This window comes from Microcaecilia unicolor, chromosome 11, assembly GCF_901765095.1.
Source record: "Microcaecilia unicolor chromosome 11, aMicUni1.1, whole genome shotgun sequence".
Classification (NCBI taxonomy): Eukaryota; Metazoa; Chordata; class Amphibia; order Gymnophiona; family Siphonopidae; genus Microcaecilia; species Microcaecilia unicolor.
The window spans coordinates 204,346,900-204,367,995 of NC_044041.1; the positions used below are offsets into that span (position 1 = coordinate 204,346,900).

The 21,096-nt window shown below is 42.8% G+C and overlaps 1 protein-coding gene across 1 annotated transcript in view; it reads right to left on the minus strand.

Moving 5' to 3' along the window:
• Window positions 1-710: 710 nt before the first annotated feature.
• Window positions 711-21,096, minus strand: part of C11H1orf94 (chromosome 11 C1orf94 homolog) — an 84,278-nt gene continuing 63,892 nt past the window's right edge. The window contains exon 8 of the mRNA XM_030220010.1: window positions 711-881. Coding sequence (XP_030075870.1) covers window positions 711-881 — 171 coding nt within the window. The remainder of the gene's footprint in view (window positions 882-21,096) is intronic.

A 21,096-nucleotide genomic window follows, 5' to 3' on the forward strand; every position in this document is an offset into this window, starting at 1 on the left:
AAATATACCACATTTAGTGTTATCCCTCGATCCAACTCTCTGGTCATCCAGTCAAACAAAATTAATCAGATTTGTTTGACAAGACCCGCCTCTAGTGAAACCTGAAATCCATTGGATTCCAACAACTTTACTATTCTCTGTTTTAAAAGTGTTTCCATTAATTTACTAACCACAAAAGTCAGACTTACCGGCCTCTGAGTCCCAACCTCTTCCTTCTGCTTTTGTGGAGAGGGACCACAACAGCTGTTCTCCATTCCTCTGGGACCACTCCCGACTCTAGACCTCTAGACCTCCTTACCTCTCAACCCTCATCTCCCCTTACGTTCCTACCCGTAACCTCCGCTCTCAAGACAAATCCCTCCTTTCAGTACCCTTCTCCACCACCACCAACTCCAGGCTCTGCCCTTTCTGCCTCGCCTCACCCCATGCGTGGAACAAACTCTCTGAGCCCATACGCCAGGTCCCCTCCCTGCCCATCTTCAAATCATTGCTCAAAACCCACCTCTTCAATGTCGCCTTCGGCACCTAACCACCACACCTCTACTCAAGAAATCTAGACTGCCCCAACTTGACATTTCATCCTTTAGATTGTAAGCTCCTTTGAGGAGGGACCATCCTTCCTTGTTAATTTGTACAGCACTGCGTAACCCTAGTAGTGCTCTAGAAATGTTAAGTAGTAGTAGTATTGAAAAGGTCAGCCAGTGAATCAGTTAGAACTTCCCCAATTCCTTCAGTACTCTCGGATGTATGCCATCCGGCCCCATCGCTTTATCCACTTTTAGTTCAGGCAGCTCCTCATGAGCACAGTCCTCTGAAAATTGTTCAGAGACCACCACCCCTCTGTTCCTATTTGTGTTTCTCTTCTGCTCCTGGTCCTTCAGCTGTGAAAACAGAACAGAAATATTTGTTAAGCAATTCTACCTTATCTTTATCAGCTTCTACATATTCCTCCCTTTCACCTTTGAGTCTCACCATGCCACTTTTCCACTTCCTCCTATCACTAACATATCTAAAAAAAAATGTCTTGTCCCCCCCATTTTACTGTATTGGCTATTTTTTCTTCCGTTTGCATCTTTGCTTTCCTGACTACCCTACCAGCTTCTCTTAGCTTTTTCAGATATTGTCGCCTGTCTTCCTGTTTCTGTGATCTCTTCTAGTTCATAAAGGTTGACCTTTTTTCCCCTAGCTTTGCAGCTACTACTTTTGAGAACCAAAGTGACCTCCTTTTCCTCTTTGTTTCATTACAAAAAAGTTTGTTGCCCTTACAATAGCTCCTTTCAATTTTGTCCATTTATAGAAGTTGGGGGTGTACCTCTTTTTTTTGTCCTGCAGGATGAAGAAAAGGGGGATTTTGTGCATAATATATGCATACTTTAGCCACAAACACTTCTTTTAGGGTATTATGATATTTCGATACCTAATACAATCAATGGTCCTAAGCCATGCAGATTATTGCAATGGAATCTATGCGGACTGCAACACAGCATGACTATGATCGAACAGGACAGCATGCAATCTTCATCCCTTCCGACCCTCCACTTATAACCCATACGATCACTATACAACCTTGTATCTGTTATCAACCGACTGGGCAAGTGCCTTTGACAGTACTATATAAGCCACATTGAGCCTGCAAATAGGTGGGAAAATGTGGGGTACAAATGCAACAAATAAATAAATAAATAAATAAATAAATAAATAAATAAATAAATAAATAAATAAATAAACAGGGGTTATTTCAGCCAAGCACATTGTGCTGTGAACCACTAACTGGGCCAGACTTAACCCCTGGGTCACATGGTCCTGTTCTGCTATTGTCCTACTGAATTACAAGACATTATACTAGACAGTGCTGTGCAGACATTCATACCTCTGACTTCACTTTTCAATAAATGCATAAGGAATATTAATCAGATGTATTTCCTAGTTTCAAGTTTATTAAGCATTTGCTATCCACCTATTGGCGATGCCAACTAAGCAGCAAGAGGAAAGCGGAAGAAGAAGAGAGAGAAGGACTGAATGTCAAGTACAGGAAAGGAGGAAGAACTACATTACCATGATAGTAAAGAGGGGAAAGGGAAGCACACTAGGGAAGGAGAGCAATCTCAAAAACCTTATGGTGTAAGGACCTACCTATAGGGTGTCAGGGGCATTCCAGGGAAGTGTGAGACCTCAGGTGCTGTGGGAGCCAGTTCCAGAGCTCAGGGCCTTGAACAGAAACCATGGCGTTTCGGATTCTGGCATGAGTAATGCCCTGACAGGTTGCAGCAGTCATCCGGTGTTGAATGATGAACAAAGAGATTGAGCCAGGACATAATGAGATAGTAAACACGCGAAGAACGAAGGGTCTCCAGTGGCCTGTACTTTGAATACCAAAAGCAAAATTTTGTTCGTAATCCAAAAAGAAACCAGAAGCCATTGAGAGGACCGCAGCAAAGGTGTAACATGATCGTATTTTCGTGCACCATGGATAACTTTGATTGCTGTATTCTGAACAAGCTGTAGACGTGAAGACCCTTTAACGTAAGTGATTTATAGAGGGAGTTACAGTAGTCAAGCTGACAGGTGACAAGAGAGCGCACCAACATATTGAGGGCTGAGAGATGAAGCTGAGCCTACCTTTAAGGGTTTGTTACAACTTTGAGGACCTGAAATTCATACCCTGTGTCTGGGAGGCTTTAGACCTGCAGCTCTCAGAGGATTTCTCTATTGGAGCTTTGACTTTCCAGGAAAGTTCAGAGAAGCCATTACTTCAAAGTTTCTGTGAAGAACTGATCCTGCCCCAGGTAATTAATCTGTAGTTCCTCAACATAAAAAGGGCACCTTTACTTCTTTAGTTATTAAAAACAAATGTATATACCCTCTAGCTCAAACATATCTGAGAGAAATTAACACATCAGAAAAAGAAATATATTTATATTCAACTAAAGAGTATATAAGAAAACATTTATTTATTTATTTACTATACTTGTATCCTGTCTTTGCCCAAAGCAGGTAACAAGAGAAACATACATAATCAATAAAACACAAAAACATAACCAACAATAAAAACAATCATAATCAATACATTCATCCAACTAACTATAAAACAGTCATTACAATACTCTTCATGCTTCTAAAAAAGCCTTCAAAAACGTTAACATTTTTTGAACATTGTCACAAGATCTCAAATGTCCTGGCAGAGCGTTCGACAATGATAGACCAGCATGTTATCAGTATGGAAAGCACCCATGTCCACAATAGAAAGTGCCTTAATAGAGAGGTTGAGATGTGAACTCCTTTATCTTGTTGTGTGGAAGAATGTCTGAAGGAACTATTAATCTGAGGCAGATTTTAGTCAACTCATAAAGCTCCTTCACTTTTCAGCAAAGCCTCCTGTCATGCTTCTATGGGGGGTTTTTCATTTCACCTTCCTGGAAATGGTACCAACTGCTGAATGAGGCTTTTGGCGTGGTCTGTTCTCACAGTTACTAACTGGCATGAAGCCCAGAATCAGAACGAGAGTCGGCTGGAGCAGCAACACCTCCCAGTCGCAGAGCAGAGCGACCCTCTGGAGATGCAGCGATGGCCTGTCTGTACTTTTTTAGGCTCTCACAGATGGCAGTACAGGTGCCGTGATCAACCCTGTGGAGGCGAGTGAGTGTTGCCCCCTGGAATGCCGGTGCTGGCACGTTCAATTTTCTGTGCCCTGAGCAGGTGGTATTGAAGAATTTGTGCCCAATGAGCCATTAATTTCAATACCAAGCTGTGCTGCGGTGCCTCTGTAATGGAGAGGAAGATATCCATAAAGGCAAGATTGAAAAAAAAAATTATTACATCCTTCTGCCAAAAAGATAGAAAATGTTAGCTACATAAATGGAACGTTCGCCCACTATGGGGTCCCTTTACAAAGGCGCACTGGCGTGCGGTAGAGTAGGCATGGGTTTTGGGCACTTCGCCAATCCATTTTTCAGCGCATGCCTGTAAAAAAGACCTCTTTTTTTTCCCCGAAAATGGACGTGCGGCAAAATCAAAATTGCCACGCGTCCATTTTGGGTCTCTGACCTTACCGCCAGCCATAGACCTAGCGGTAAAGAATTTGGCCGGTATGGACCTACACATGTCAGATGCCACTTGGCATGCATCCGCTACGCGCACCAGAAAATAATGTGAGCATCGGATGCACGCCAAAAATGAAATTACTGCAAGAGCCACGTGGTAATCAGGCAGTAAGTCAATTTTGGCGAACGCTGGGCACGCGTAGACGCTTACGAGGCTTAGTAAAAGGGGCCCTAATTGTTAAAGCAAAGAAATTAGTCCATTCAGGTAAGATGATGTTTTCCTTGTGCCTCTCTGTTTAAAAGTGAATACAGGGTCCAATTTGCCGTATGACATCCAGGGAGCTGCACAAGGTCTCGAAAGGGCCCAGTACACATCTCTTGTTCTGAGCTGAATGGGTTTGTCAGTCTAGGGCAGCCCTTTGCAAGGTGTCTTTGCGCACAAGGACAGTTATGCAATAAACACAGTGAAAATGGAAAATAATCCCAAACCTATTTATTTAGAACAGGTTTATCCAAGTTCAGTCCATGAGGGCCACATACAGGCCAGGTTTTCAGGATATCCCTAATGAATATGCATGAGAAGGATTTGCAGTCCACTATCTCTACTGTATGGAAATCTCCCTCATGCATATTCATTAGGGATATCCTGAAAATCTGACCTGTACGTGTCCCTCAACGACTGAACTTGGACAAGCCTGATCTAGAATGTGAAGGGGTTACTGTCTGCCTCTCCAGTGTTTTGCCAATCAGGGCACAGTTTGATAGGTGCCAAGGGGGTGGTATTGGGAGCAGGAATGAGACTGTCAACTTGTTTCACATGGACTGGACTATTTAAGTGTCCAGTTCCTTAATCTTCCTTTACACTCAGCCTGTCCTCTACTGTCACTAATAGGGTACCCAGCACAGGGGCAGAAAGGATGGAGACCTGGAAGCCTTACCCTCTTCTGTTGACGATAACTTTTGACTTATAGTTGAAGGGCAATGTATCCTGTAGGAGCCTTCAAACTCGCACACTGCATGCTGTTCACATCGTGCAAACATCACATAAAAATTCACACTTTTATGAGTGCTAGCGTGGAAGACCATTTTCGAGATGATGTCTAAGTCCAATTTAGGTCAGAGAAAACGGGTAGGCAGGCGGCTCACAAAATCCAGCACAGGATAAAAAAGAAGCAAATCGCCAAAAAATCTTTCATAAAAAGATGAATTTATTCACCACAAAAGTTTGTACTTATATATATATATCTCAAGCCCCTGATACAGTCCTTTAGGAGGGCGAAACATAAACCTGTCGGGCTTATAACTGTTTTAAACTTTTGTGGTGAATAAATTCATCTTTTTATGAAAGATTTTTTGGCGATTTGCTTCTTTTTTTATTCCCTAAATCCAATTTAGGACATTTTGCTAAAAACATCCAAAAATCAAGTGGCAAACGTAGCAATTTTTGAACCAGAAAAACATCTATCTTTTTGCTTCAAAGTCTCTGCTTTCTAGACATTTTTCTGCTCAGTGTGTCATTAAAAAAAAAAAGTTCAAGGGAAAAATGCACAAAAACAAGCCATCGGGATGCTTGGGGGCCAACGGTCTTACTAGACTGGCCACATAGACATCCCAGCAGAGCAGTGGGGCAGCCTAGGGGATGCTGCAGTGAACTTCTTGTAGAAGGTCCCAGGTATACAGCTCACCATTACACTCTTATGTTGTGGGATGAGCCCTCCAAAACCTACCAAAAACCTACTGTACCCAACTGTACCCAACTGTACACCACTACAATAGCTCTCATGCCTGTAGGTGTCACCTGTATATAGATACAGTATATATTTTGTGGTTTTTGGAAGGTTCACACTTTCCACCACAAGTGTACCAGATAAAGTGGGATATGGGCCTGGGTCCCCTTCTCTACAGTCCACTGCATCAACACTAGGCTACTCCAGGGACCTCTTATTGCTCTAAGAGGACTGGCCATTATATCTGCAGCTTTCATAGAGCCTGGTATGTATTGTCACTTTCACCTCTTAGAGGGGTGGGAGGGAGTCAATGACCACTGGGGGATAAGGCAGGTCTTGCCTTTGTCCCTCCAATGGTCATCTGGTCAATTTGAACATTTTAGCAACTAGTCATCTTGAAATGGGTCTAGACAAAAATGCCCTATTTTTTGGCCTGGATGTTTTGTCCATGTTCAGTTATTGCAGAAAAACATTCAAATCATAAGTCTGCCCTAGTCTCGCCCAAAACATGCCTCCAACACGTCCCCTTGTGATCAAGACAAACTGCAGAGAAAAACCCTATGAAGAAAGACTAAGGAGGCTAGGGCTTTTCAGCTTGGAGAAGAGACGGCTGAGGGGAGACATGATAGAGGTATATAAAATAATGAGTGGAGTGGAACAGGTGGATGTGAAGCGTCTGTTCACGCTTTCCAAAAATACTAGGACTAGGGGGCATGCGATGAAACTACAGTGTAGTAAATTTAAAACAAATCGGAGAAAATGTTTCTTCACCCAACGCATAATTAAACTCTGGAATTCGTTGCCGGAGAATGTGGTGAAGGCGGTTAGCTTAGCAGAATTTAAAAAGGGGTTAGACGGTTTCCTAAAGGACAAGTCCGTAAACCACTACTAAATGGACTTGGGGAAAATCCACAATTCCAGGAATAACACGTATAGAATGTACGTTTGGGAAGCTCTCCAGGTGCCCTTGGTCTGGATTGGCAGCTGTCGTGGACAGGATGCTGGGCTCGATGGACCCTTGGTCTTTTCCCAGTGTGGCATTACTTATGTACTTATGTCCTCTACTTGGCTCACTTTTATTACATAGAGCAGTGATTTAACCTATTGTGATGTCATAGTGGCTCATTCCACCAATAAGAGCCAACCTCATTAGTGATGTCACAATGGCTTGATTGTATAGAATGTTTGTACGTTTGGGAAGCTCAGCAGGTGCCCTTGGCCTGGATTGGCCGCTGTCGTGGACAAGATGCTGGGCTCGATGGACCCTTGGTCTTTTCCCAGTATGGCATTACTTACGTACTTATGTAACCTCTCAAATATGAGTTTTGAAAATCATGATTTGGACATTTTCCTGAGAAAAACGTTCGTCTGCCACTTTATGCCGTCTTTTGGATGTTTTTCTGTTTTGAAAATTAGCCCCATAATGTCTTCCATGTTCTCCAAAAGACCTTGAGACTCTCTGCTAGTTTGGAGACCCTGCTTGAGAACCACAAGCAATGATTTTGTGTTCCCGCACGCAGGCTGCATTAAGCCCTGAAGTGTTCGGAAGAATGAATGTCATTACACAGTCTGAGAAAGTTACTCAAAAGTGCAGTTAGCTTGACAATACCCCCGGCAACAACCCATATAATTATTAAGACTCGTTTTTCACCTGTGCCACTTATCATAATTATAATAGACTTGTTTTTCTCAAGAGCTTTGAAATGATTTTCTGTCATTTACCTTTGAACCTACTGATTACAGACTACCCAGGGGCAGGAAAAAGAATAGAAAAGCAAAGCCCCTGCTGCTGAAGTGCTTAACAGGACACAGAAGAACAGATGTAAAAATGTCAAATGTAAAAAAAAAAAACAATAATAAGTTAAGCACAATGTGAAATCATAATATTCCTCTCCAGCTCCTCCCCTTCCATATTAGTGTTATATGTATTGTTTTCTCAGTTTTGTTCCTGACTCGATCCCTTAAGGGCAGGCTGAGCCATTCCTGGTTTTGTCCCATTGATCAGCCATTTTCTGTCACAAAAACAGGACTACAGGATAGAGGCAAAATTGGGTTGGGTCTCTTAGAAACAGAGAAACGTGAGGGCAGTTAAAGGCCAATGACCCATCCTGTCTGCTCATCCTCAGTAACCATTATCTCCTCCTCTCCCAAAGTGATCCTATGTTTTCTTAAATTCAGACACAGCCCTTGTGGGATTTCAGCATTCTTCCACCTAGGCGGATTTTCACTGGACCTTTATTTATAAAATACATTGATTTTATGATATTATATATATATATATATATATATATATATATCCTACTATATAAATGAAGAGTGACCGACGTGCCGCACAAATCTCTTCCGACGTTGTTAGAGGAGGCAGGAACAGAGCTACGGGTGACCGGCGAGCACCGGGCAGGGATCGTCCGACAGCAGCTCCGAGGCGCACTCCGACAGGTCCGATGAGCTGCTGCCACCGCCGCTGCTGCTGTGACCCGGGCGCTTTCCTCTGCCACCATCCCCCGGGGCGGCTTTCCTGGGCGGGGGCTCGGCTGGACCCGGCGGGGCTCCGACCGCTTTCTTGCCCATTTTAATGGGCTCAACGGCTTGTATCTATCTATCTATCTATCTATCTATCTATCTATCTATCTATCTATCTATCTATATATATATATATATCTATATCTATGAAGCCCCTGACGCAGTCCTTTAGGAGGGCAAAACACGAACCTGTCGGGCTTATGACTGTTTATGACTCCAGGAGGCTATTTCATGCGTCTGCTACCCTTTCTGTGAAAAAGTATTTCCTTAGATTACTCCTGAGCCTATAACCTCTTAATTTCATCCTGTGCCCTCTCATTCCAGAGTTTTCCTTCATTTGAAAGAGGCTCGCCTCTTGTACATTAATGCCACAGAGATATTTAATCATCTTTATCATATCCCCTCTCTCCTGCCTTTGTTCCAAAGTATACATATTGAGAGCCGTAAGTGTGTCCCCATACGTTTTATGACAGAGACCACTGACCAAATTTGTAGAACCTGGAACAATCTTAACTTATGGGCGCACTCATCACCACCCAAATGGAGAAACACTGCATAGAGAAGTCACCGAGAAGGCAAAAGTTTATACTGAAAAGTTTCTGTGCCCCTCCTAGAAGCTAGAAAGGGTTCATGTACTTACTGACATCCATAGGAACGGTGAAAACCCCTCAGGGCCTGTTAATCTGGTGCTCTTCTTCTTTGTATCACCTGCCCTAGGCCTCCCAGTACAATTCTACTACTACTACTACTTATCATTTCTATAGCGCTACCGGACGTACGCAGCGCTTCACACTTGAACATGAAGAGACAGTCCCTGCTCAATAGAGCTTACAATCTAATTTTGACAGACAGACAGGACAAGTAAGGGATAAGGGTTAGGACAGACAGGACATATCAGGGATAGGGGACAGTTGAAGGTTTAGGAGTTAAAAGCAGCATCGAAAAGGTGGGTTTTTAGCCTTGATTTGAAGATGGCCAGAGATGAGGCTTGGCGTACCGGCTCAGGAAGTTTATTCCAGGCATAAGGTGCGGCAAGATAAAAGGAACGGAGTCTGGAGTTAGCGGTGGAGGAGAAGGGTGCAGATAAGAGAGATTTGCCAAGTGAGCGGAGTTCCTGGGGAGGAATGTAGGGAGAGATGAGAGTGGAGAGGTACTGAGGAGCTGCAGAGTGAATGCATTTGTAAGTCAGTAAGAGGAGTTTGAACTGAATGCGGAAAAGGATAGGGAGCCAATGAAGTGACTTGAGGAGAGGGCTAATATGAGCATAACGACACTGGCGGAATATTAGTCGTGCAGCAGAATTTTGAACAGATTGAAGAGGAGAGAGATGGCTCAGTGGGACACCTGTGAGAAGCAAGTTGCAGTAGTCTAAGCGGGAGGTGATAAGAGTGTGGATGAGGGTTCTGGTTGCATACTCAGAAAGGAAAGGGCGAATTTTGGTGATGTTATAGAGGAAGAAACGACAGGTTTTAGCAGTCTGTTGAATATGTGAAGCGAAGGAGAGGGAGGAGTCGAAGATGACCCCAAGGTTACGTGCTGATGAGACGAGAAGGATGAGCGTATTATCCACAGAAATAGAGAAAGGGGGGAGAGGAGAGGTCAGTTTAGGTGGAAAGATAAGAAGCTCAGTCTTGGTCATGTTTTATCTAGTAGCAGAAATGAAATGAGAATATTTAGAACTTAGCAGTGCTTTGAACCCGCTGTAGCAATTGTCACATTTAATCTCGGAGCAAGGAAAAGACATGGGCCCTTCTCATCCAGAGCATTTCTAAAGATCTTTCACTTGTTCACTGATTTTTCACCCACTATATAAACCTTTTTGGTCCAACTCAGCATCAGTGAGGTCTCTCACCTCGATGTTTTAATGCTGGGTAGTGGGGGAGTGGAGAGGATTTGAGACGCCTACATTCTTCAACATTTTGGGACACATCTGGTGGGGATTTTTTGAGGCATGTTATGATGTCGTCAGCCTGATAAGAAAAATGCCAGTTTGACAATGAGAACGATTCCGGTAAGCAAAGCTGCCCTTCAGCTCTGCCGGGACCTTAACACAGGTGTGTTTATTGACATGCTTCATTTATCAATAAAAACCTGGTGTGGCTGCCGCAGGCTGCTGGATTCATGCAAATTCGGCTGCTATTTATAGAAGTAATCTAGGCATCATCAGTCAAGGAGAATAAATACATTTAACAAATGTAATGTTTATTCATAGCGGCTGAATATTCATCAGAGGGGAAAGAGATACGGAAAAAAAAGCTAATCCGAAATGATAGCACGTGCTGATTGGCTCCCCATAAGATCACGCTGTATACAGACTGTGTGGTTTGTGAGCAATGGAAAAACACAGATAAGGAAGTGAATAGATGGTGATGAGATGGGGTTAGCAGAGCAGGATTGATATAGGTGGTTCTGTGAAGGTCAAAACATGTATAAGCAAGAATCGAGGTCCAGGGGCAGAAGACAGACAGATGGGGGAATGCAATTATCTCTTTACTCAATAAGGAGAGTGTGCTAAATGTCTGGTTTTTAAACTGAAGGAAGGGGGGGCAGAATCGACTACAGGGAGCATGAGAGTTTTGTTTTGATGTAACTTTAATTGCAGTACAGTGTAATTTTACCTTTTTGAGGAGGGAGAAGTCAGAACCCAACATTTTTGAGCAACCCTCCCTCACGTAGAGTATTGCAGACTGGTTTCAGGCAGTAGGATGGATTCTTAGCCAAGGGTCCCTTCCATTCCAGCTTCCTGCAGAGAAACCTTATAGTCCCTCCTGCAGTTCAAACCCCAGTACAAACTAAATCACCATCCTTTCCCTTAACCATTTGCAGCCAGGATAAAACTCTTCAGTTTTGCTTTTGTATTGCAACCTATTCCCTCAACTCTGAATATTTCATGTGAGCTCAGTATTCAACAAAAGGCATCTCTGGAGGTTCTGCTGCAATACTCCAATCAGCTAACCAGGAGCGCACAAACTCGCCCCTTCCTGACACAGACATATGAGACTCTTTTAACCCAATAATGGAGGATGGCCTTGACAAAATCCTAAGGGAACTTCAACCAACTACCTGCTCCCCCAATTCCTGACCATCAAAGATAGAGCAGCAGGCAAGCAGGGGGGCCTCATAGAAGGCGCCAGAAAAATTGTGAACTTTTCTTTTTCTAATAGGCAACTACCAACAGCATTAAAAAGGACAGTGGTGCGTCATTTGCTAAAGAAGAACAACCTTGACCAGGACAAACAGTGTGACAAAGCAGTGGCCGTAGCCAGAAGGATGCTAGGCTGCATCGAGAGAGGAATAACCAGCAGAAGAAAGCAGGTATTGATGCCCCTGTACAAGTGGCTGGTGAGGCCTCACCTGGAGTATTGTGTTCAGTTTTGGAGGCTGTATCTTGCTAAGGATGTAAAAAGACTAAAAGCAGTCCAGAGGAAGGCGACAAAAATGATATGGGGTTTGTACCATAAGATGATTGAGAACAGAGTGGAAGACCTGAATATGTGTAGCCTAGATAAAAGAAGGGACAGGAGAGATATGATACAGACGTTTAAATACTTGAAAGGTAATAATATAGATGTCATGGTCGCCGTCGGCGACGTCCATGCCTTGCTCATCAGGGCACTCATCAGTGCCCTGTTCCTCCTTCTAACCTTCTAAAATTACCTGCAGTTCCAGTCGGTGACCTGTGGGGGTCACTATAGAGTGGTGGAGGCCAAGTTGGTGATGTCATCAGCACTGAGCACTTCTTAAGCTGTCTTCTGAGGGTGCTCAGGGTTCTGGCAATTACCCTTGATTGGGCCCAGGCTCTGCTACTTCCAACTCTGTTTTGCTACAGCATTTCCTTATGCTGTGCTCCTGTGGAGATCTGTTTCCAAGCCAGGGAGTCCTGAGGAGTAAAGCTTGGCCTACAGCTTTCACCTTCAGCTGTGTTCCACTGGAAGTCTGTCTCCAAGCCAGGGAGTCCTGAGGAGTAAAGCTTGGCCTACAGCTTTCACCTATTGCTGTGTTCCTGTGAAGCCTGCTTTCAAGCTTAGTAGTTCTGAGGAGTAATAGCTCTGCCTTCAGCTTTCACCTTTGCTTGGGTCCAGTGAAACCTGCTGCCAGACCTGCGATTCCAGAGCCTCCTGTGCCTCAGCTGAGATTCCAGTCGCCCACCGTGAGTCCTTACTCGCTGTATACAGCCTGTTTGTCTTTAACCTGCTAGGGTGGGCCTTTTGCCTAGTGTATTATGTTCTACTGAGTGCCATATGTTTGCATTGCTGTGCTAGTATTGAGAGGAGTGGCTAGGCTGCTTATGTTTGATTTCCCTATACAGCTAGGCTGTTCTACTTTGCCTTTACTGTATATGTTATGCTTTGCATTGTTTACACTAGTAGTGAGATGCTGCTTATGTTTGATTTCCCTCTACAGCTAGGCTGTTCCACTTTACCTTATTTTATGTTTCATGTTTGCCATGCTTCAGCTAGGTTAGACCTTATAGCTAGGCAGCCTGTTTTTCCTTTCTGTGCCGTTTGGCTATCCTTTTAGCCCAGTGTTTTTGCTGCTAATAATGCTGCCTCAGTTCATCTCCACTTGTGGTCCGGTCCAGTTCTTGGGAGCACTCTTAGTTCTGAGGGGACTCGGTCTACCCAGAGGTGGTTGGGTGATTCTCACGCGGCCACTTCTGGGCCAAGGGCTCACAAATGTCACAATAGAAACAAATCTCTTCCAGAGAAGGGGGAATTATAAAACTAGAGGACATGAGATGAGGTTGTGGGGTGGTAGACTTAGGAGTAATGTCAGGAAAATTCACAGAGAGGGTGGTCGATGCCTGGAGTGCCCTCCCAAGAGAGGTGGTGAGACAAAATCAATGACAGAATTCAAAAAGGCGTGGTATGAACACAGAGGAAGTTTGTTTGTTTATTTATTGCATTTGTATCCCACATTTTCCCACCGTACGGCAGGTTCAATGTGGCTTACATATTGCTAAAAAGGCTGTTTCAAAATTTAGATTTGTAGAATTCTAGTACCTAATACAGAAGTACAATAAACACTTAGGTTGATATATTAGCATATTGTGAGAGAGGTTAATAATATTGTTTTCCGTTTCTGAACTTTCCGTGATGTATGGTTGTGTGGGATTAGGCAGATCCAGGGGGGGGGGGGAAAGACTTCTTGAAAATATGTGTGTTCAGTTTTTTTTCTGAATTGTAGGTAGTTTTCTGTGAGTTTCAGGTCTCTGGGTAGTGAGTTCCAAAGTTGTGTGCCTATAAACGAGAGTCCGGCGGCATGTGAAGATTTCTATTTTATACCTTTGCAATTAGGGTAGTGAAGGGTTAGATCGGTTCTTGCTGTTCTCATCGCGTTTCTTATTGGTAGATCGATAAGTTCCGTCATGTAATCTGGTGCGAATCTGTAGATGGTTCTGTGGACTATTGTGCATATTTTGAAAGTTATGCGAGCGTTAATAGGAAGCCAATGTAAGCTTCTTAGGAGGGGTTTTGCGCTTTTGAAGTGTGGAAGTCTGGCAGCCGTGTTTTGTGCTGTCTGTAGTTTTCTTATGATTTGATCTTTGCAGCCTATGTAAATACTATTGCAGTATAGTCTATTTAGAAAATAGATGGTAGAAAACAAAAATAAATTAAAAATAAACCTTAAATGACTGGATGGGGTGGATGTGTGAGTGATGCTTGGATGACTACTCTGGCTGTAAAGGCCGGCGCCAGGCAGACTTTGTAGGTCTGAGTCTGTATATGGCAATCCAGTTTAGGATAAGCTGGAAAGGGCTTCAATGGCAACTCCAGTAGCTGGAACTGAGGACAGTGCTGGAAGACTTTTATGGTCTGGGTCCCGCAAATGACAAAACGGATTTTGGATAGGTTGGAGTGGGTTTTGACGGCAACTCCAGTAGGTGGAACATTTAATATCACATTCGTTGTTGATTTAATCATGAATTGATAATGAGTGTGACTGTTGGGCAGACTGGATGGACCGTTGAGGTCTCTATCTGCCATCATCTTACTATGTTTCTATGATAGTTACTGGCCAGTATCTAACATCCCATTAGGAAAACTTATAGAACAAACAGTCTGTGTTCAACTCAGTGATTGGCTAGAAGAGAGAAACTGGTTAGATCCATGTCAAACTGGATTCAGACCTGGTTATGAAACAGAAATGGTCCTTGTGTCCCTACTAGATGATCTTCACAGAAACCCAAGACAGGGGATTTGCCTTGGTGTTAGTATTGCTAGATTTATCAGCAGCTTTTAACACTGTGGATCATGATATCATGCTAGCATGACTGGCAGAAACAGGTATCAATGGAATAGTACTTGCTTGGTTCAGATCCTGTCTATCAGACAGACAACAGTCCATACTGTTTGGAAGCACCTCATCACCACCATGGGCACTGACCTGCGGGGTACCACAAGGATTGATACTGTCACTTATTCTGTTCAATAGCTACCTCAAGCCACTAGTCAAGCTGATTCAGTCGATGGACACTCAATTCTACATTTATATAGATGATGTACAGCTACTCATAACTATTGAACCTGACTTACCTACAGCCCTGAATAAACTGACTACCTGTCTAACATCGATTCAAAAATGGGATAAAAACAACAAACTCGATGACTGACTCTGAGATTACTTAATTTTCCTATATCGTCAATAATGACACCCCGCGATTTTCTTAAGAAGTATTTTCAAGAAATACTGAATTTATCTTTAACAGATATACCTCCTTGCAGTAAAGTCTATTATTTGCCAAATGTTCATAAAAATAGAGAAGTTTCAGAACCAGTGAAAACTATGCCCGCTATTGACATTCAAAATTTAACAGCTGTTCTGGAAGAATCTATGGATGAGATCACATCCAGAGGAACCTTGATTATAACTTTAGTTTTCGAACAAGATATAAATATGTTGATGAAACTGTATTTTAAATATTCTTCTAAAACATTTTGTGGCCAGGAAGTGTGGATGTTCCCGGGTGTGGCAAAGATTACACAACAAAGGAGAAAACAATTTTTACTTATGAGAGACGAAGTCAAGGGATTAGGTGCAACATTTATGTTGGCCTACCCTTGTAAATGTTTGATTCGCCTGTCTGGGACAAAATATGTTTTTTTTGAACCATCTCAACTAAAGACATTTCTGGACTCTAAAAGATCTTCTAGTTGAATGACATTAAGAACTATCAGCAATAATAACGGGATAAAGATCAGGACTTACCTATACGTTATTAAAATAGTTTCTTCTTAAGTTACATTCTCCTTGAAATTGTACTTACAACCCACTATCCCCCCTTCCTAGATTGTGGTCTGAGGCAGAGTATAAATAATTGTATTTTGGAAATCTCTGTTAGATTTTCTATGTTTTCTTTTCATTTTCTCGTAAATAATTTCTCTGTATTGCCTTACAAATGATTATTTGTTTGTATTATTGAAACTAATAAATAAATAAATTAAAAAAAAACAAAAAACAAACTTTGCCTAAACCAGAGTAGAACTGAGCTTCTATCAGGCTTATTTTTGAAAGAGAAGGACGCCCATCTTTCGACATAAATTGGAAGATGGGCATCCTTCTCACAGGGTCGCCCAAATCGGCATAATTGATAACCGATTTTGGGTACTGCAGTGCACTTCAGGCAGGTGGACCCAGGCTCATCCCTCCTTACCTGTTACACTTGTGGTGGTAAATATGAGCCCTCCAAAACCCACTGTACCCACATCTAGGTGCCCCCCTTCACCCATAAGGGCTATGGTAGTGGTGTACAGTTGTGGGAAGTGGGTTTTGGGGGGCTCAGCACACAAGGTAAGGGAGCTATGCACCTGGGAGCTTTTTCTGAAGTCCACTGCAGTGCCTCCTAGGGTGCCCGGTTGGTGTCCTGGCATGTCAGGGGGACCAGTGCACTATGATTGCTGTTTCCTCCCATGACCAAATGGCTTGCATTTGGTCATTTCTGAGATGGGCGTCCTGTTTCCATTAACGCCAAAAATCGGGGAGGACCATCTCTAAAGTCAACCAAGTTTCGCGATTTGGGTGTCCCCGACCGTATTATCAAAACAAAAGATGGACGCCCATCTTGTTTCGATAATACGGGTTTCCCCACCTCTTCGCCGGGACATCCTGCGAGGACGTCCTCAGGAAAACTTGAGCACCCCGTTCAATTATGCCCCATCCACGTGTCCTTAACACAAATTTTGGAAAATTTGATCTTCCTCTCAAACCACACGTCAGGAACCTTGGAATACAGCTAGATTCAACAATTACTCTGATCCCTTGAATCCAAGCAACCTTAAAGAGGCGCTTTTGTCATTTGCGACAACTACGCTGCCTCTCAACTTACACACAATGTGATACCAGCTAGTAAGCCCCCACACTCTGGAATGCACTCCCTGAAAAGTTTTGCTTAACACAAGGCTATCTGTACTTCAGGAAGTAGGTGAAAGTTTGGCTCTTCAACTAGGTCTTTAATGGAAGAAGTAACTAACTTGCTAGTCACACAAACAAGGAGTGACACTGGCTACACATACTAAAGCAAGACATGTTTATCCACTCCTACCCTAGCTAAGATAAAATTCAACCACCTTTCTGACCTCATGTGCAACTTTCCTTAAATTAGTCCCCTTACTTTCTAACTCCTGTTACTGTATCTGTCGAAATGCTCCTGCTTTGCTTACACCCTATGCTGTCTATTAAAATGTTTTACTGTGTATTGTGTTGACGTTGTAATGTAGCATACTATGCCTTTGTATTGTAATTTGAATATTTTTACTGCCTATTGCTCATGTTTGATTTATTCTTACTGTACATCGCCTTGAGTGAATTCCTTCAAAATGGCGGTAAATAAATCCTAATTAATAAATAATAACGAAACCTCGTGCTTGAAAATAGGCCAGGCCTTCTTCAGTGCCATCTGCTGAAATAGCCTGGTGAGGGTGTTGGTGCCAATGCTCTTATCATTCTTGAAATGAGATGCCCAGCCTGTGAAATAAAATGCATTAAAGCAATTCTTTTACGATAGCTTTTATCAGCCAAAGGAGAGGCTTTGCACCAAGTTTATGCAATCACCCTTCTTATAAGATCCCACGAGTTTATAATTAATTCAGCGCAATACAAAACCTTGCAGAATGTGGCCAGGGCACACCAGAATGAGATTTATTGTCAAACCTCCCTTGATGGAAGACTTGTGAAAGATGAACTAAAAGGACTTAATTTATCCCAAGATAGTGCAACCATGCTGGAGAGGGGCCAGGAAAAAGCACTCCTGGCTAAATACCTCAATCCAACTACCCAGCACTGGAGAGCCCAGCGGCAGAGTACTGCTAAAACCCTGGAAAGCTGATTTTAAAACTCTTAAAGACAGATGTGAGGTAAGATTACCGACGATGCATTCTTCGTCAGAACCTCAATATCTGAAAATGGAAGTGGCCAAGGATGATTAAGGCAGCAGGACACAGCAATGAACGGCCATGGATTACAAAACTCTTAAGTCCACTGAGTGCTTCTTCTGATGATATCATAGAATCCGGGGAGGAACACCTGATCCTTGAAAGAGCTTCACGGAGTCATCCATCTCTGTCTTGTTGTATCAAGTGATTACAATTTAATATGTGTAGGAAATGGTTTACATTTTATCAGGCACGTTTGTGAATCAAGCGAGGACTTTTGAAGACTGTGGATATTTAGCATGAGAACAGTACAAGCTGAAATATCGATGCATTGCTCTCATCGGGAAAAGAACCTATGGCTTTCTGTAATGAGCATCAGAAAGCTATTCTAGAGTCTCCTTTAGGGTTTGGAAGCAGGCTGTTTCTGCTTGGTGCTTTATTTTTTTTTTCAGACAGGGCTACCAGTTTTGTAATGCAGTTCAGCCAACCATATTTAATTATTTATTTATTGCATTTGTATCCCAGATTTTCCCACCTCTTTGCAGGCTCAATGTGGCTTGCAAATACACCATGATTAATGGACATATATCAGAAAATGGACATTTAGAGGGGCATAATTGAACGAAAACGCCTATCTCCATGGGCGTTTATCTCCGAGAACGGGTCCGTGAAGGGGCGGACCGAACCATATTTTCGAAAAAAATAGACGCCCATGTTTTATTCAACAATGTGTGAGCTGGGCGTTTTTGTTTTTCAGCGATAATGGAAAATGAAAGCGCCCAGCTCAAAAACGAATAAATCCAAGACATTTATTCGTGGGAGGGGCCAGGATTCGTAGTGTACTGGTCCCCCTCACATGCCAGGACATCAACCGGGCACCCTAGGGGGCACTTTTACAAAACCAACAAAACAGGTAAAAGAGCTCCCAGGTGCATAGCACCCTTCCCTTGTGTGTTGAGCCCCCCCAAATCCCCCTCAAAACCCACTGCCCACAAGTCTACACCATTACTATAGCCCTAAGGGGTGAAGGGGGGCACCTACATGTGGGTACAGTGGGTTTGGGGGGGTTGGACGACTAATAAGCATTAAGCAGCACAATTGTAACAGGTAGGGGGGATGGGCCTGGGTCCACCTGCCTGAAGTCCACTGCACCCCCTAACAACTCCTCCAGTGACCTGCATACTGCTGCCAGGGAGCTGGGTATGACATTTGAGGGTGAAAATAAAAATTTGTGAAACATCATTTTTTTGTGGTGGGAGGAGGTTAGTGACCACTGGGGGAGTCAGGGGAGGTCATCCCCGATTCCCTCTGGGGGTAATCTGGTCATTTAGGGCACTTTTTGGGGCCTTATTTGTGAAAAAACAGGGTCCAGGAAAAGTGTCCTAAATTCTAGCTAAAAACGCATACTTTTTTCCCATTATCAGTGAAATGCGCCCATCTTTGTTCGGCAGATAACCACGCCCCAGTTCCGCCTTCGCCACACCTCTGATACGCCCCCATCAACTTTGTCCGCATCCACGACGGAGTGCAGTTGAGAACGTCCAAAAATCGGCTTTCGATTATACCGCTTTATTCGGTTTTGTGAGATAAACGTCCATCTCCCGATTTAGGTTGGAACTTGGGCGTTTTTCTCGTTCGATTATAAGCAGGTTAGTGTTACAGCAGGATTTTGATAATGATAAAACACGGTATTAGTATAACAAACATTTATTGTAAGACAGTTCAGAATATATATGGTGGAGTTCTGTATATTCACTTTGGTTGGTTTTTGTGGTATGCCGTGTTAAAGAGATGGGTGTTCAGTAGTTTGCGGAAGTCCGGAAAGCAAGAAGTGAGTAACTCTCAAATTTTAAACCTGGTCCTAGATTCACCCCAGTCAGTCAGGTTTTCAGGATATCCAGAATGAATATTCATGAGAGAAATTTACATACAGTGGAGGCAATGCCTGCAAATATCTCACATGAATATTTATTGTAGATATCCTGAAAACCTGACTGACTGAGGTTCCTCCACTGAGTCCAGGTAAAAAGAGTGAAAAATAAAGATTTAGTACCTTACGAAGTGACAGTAACATCACTTATGAAGTTACAAATTGTACAGGAGCTTCACTGATATCACCAATTTTCAAATCTTGAATGTAGAGTATGTGAGTTAATCATGGAGCATGAAATGCCAGTAATCTACGGCCAGTCAGGCACAAAAGGTCACAGACCGCAAATTCCAACAAGGTCCTGCAAATACTCTCATGTAATGTGCATTTATTCATCCTTCACAAACCCTTACAATGAATCTAACTTCCATTTTATGCTTACATCACTTCCTTTTTGTTTGCCGTGCTTCTGTTTTAATAATCTAATACCAGCATTACACCATGGTTTTAACTTACAAGGATCCACATCAACTTCTTAACTGGGGCTACAAGTATCACCCACCATCCTAAGTCTATCATTCCAGTCTACAATCACCTCTTTCACTGAAGAATCAAGATTTGCCTTTGAACCTCCTCTCTTACCATCAAATCTAAGTTCTGAATTCCCTTCAATGTCCTATCCCACATCTTAAGGTAGCCCATGTTGATAACTTCCCCTCTTAGTGTGACGAGTTTGTCTGATAACCAGAGCTGATATTGTAAAGTCATAATGCCTCATTCCACCAATCAGAGCCAACCTCATCAGTGATGTCACAATGGCTTGATTATTCTATATTTGACTCACTATAGCAGAAATTTTGATTTCTAGAGACATTTCTTTATTTAAGAGGAGGGGGAGTTAATGCGGGCTACAATTAAGACAGGTTATTTTACCACAAGTCATGGTATTGTAGCACTGGGTCTCATTGCGTAAGATTGGACCTGTGCTAAAACAGCACGTTAGTGGTAAAATAACCCATCTTAACAGTAGTCCACATTATAACTTCCTCCACATTAAAATGTGAAGAGTTTCAGTCTCTGGTAACCAGAACAGAGATTGTGATGTCATAATGCCTCATTCCACCAATAAGAGCCAACCTCATCAGTGATGTCACAATGGCTTGAGTGCCCTAGACTTGGCTCACTTTTATTACATATAGCAGTGATTTAGCCAGAGCTGATATTGTGATGTCATAATGCCTCATTCCACCAATGAGCCAACCTCATCAGTGATGTCACAATGGCTTGAGTGCCCTAGACTAGGCTCACTTTTATTACATACAGCAGTGATTTCCATTTCTAGGGACGTTTCTTTTTTCTTTAATTAAGGGGGGAAGTTATTGACATGGACTCCCGTTAAGATGTGTTTACTGATAACCCCAGTTAATACTACGTCTAATTACATAAAATAGGACCTGTGGAGAAAGAACCCAGCTTAACTGTAGACCACATTGATAACTTCCCCCCTTAGTGTGAAGAGTTACAGTCTCTGGTAACCAGAGCTGATATTGTGATGTCATAGTGCC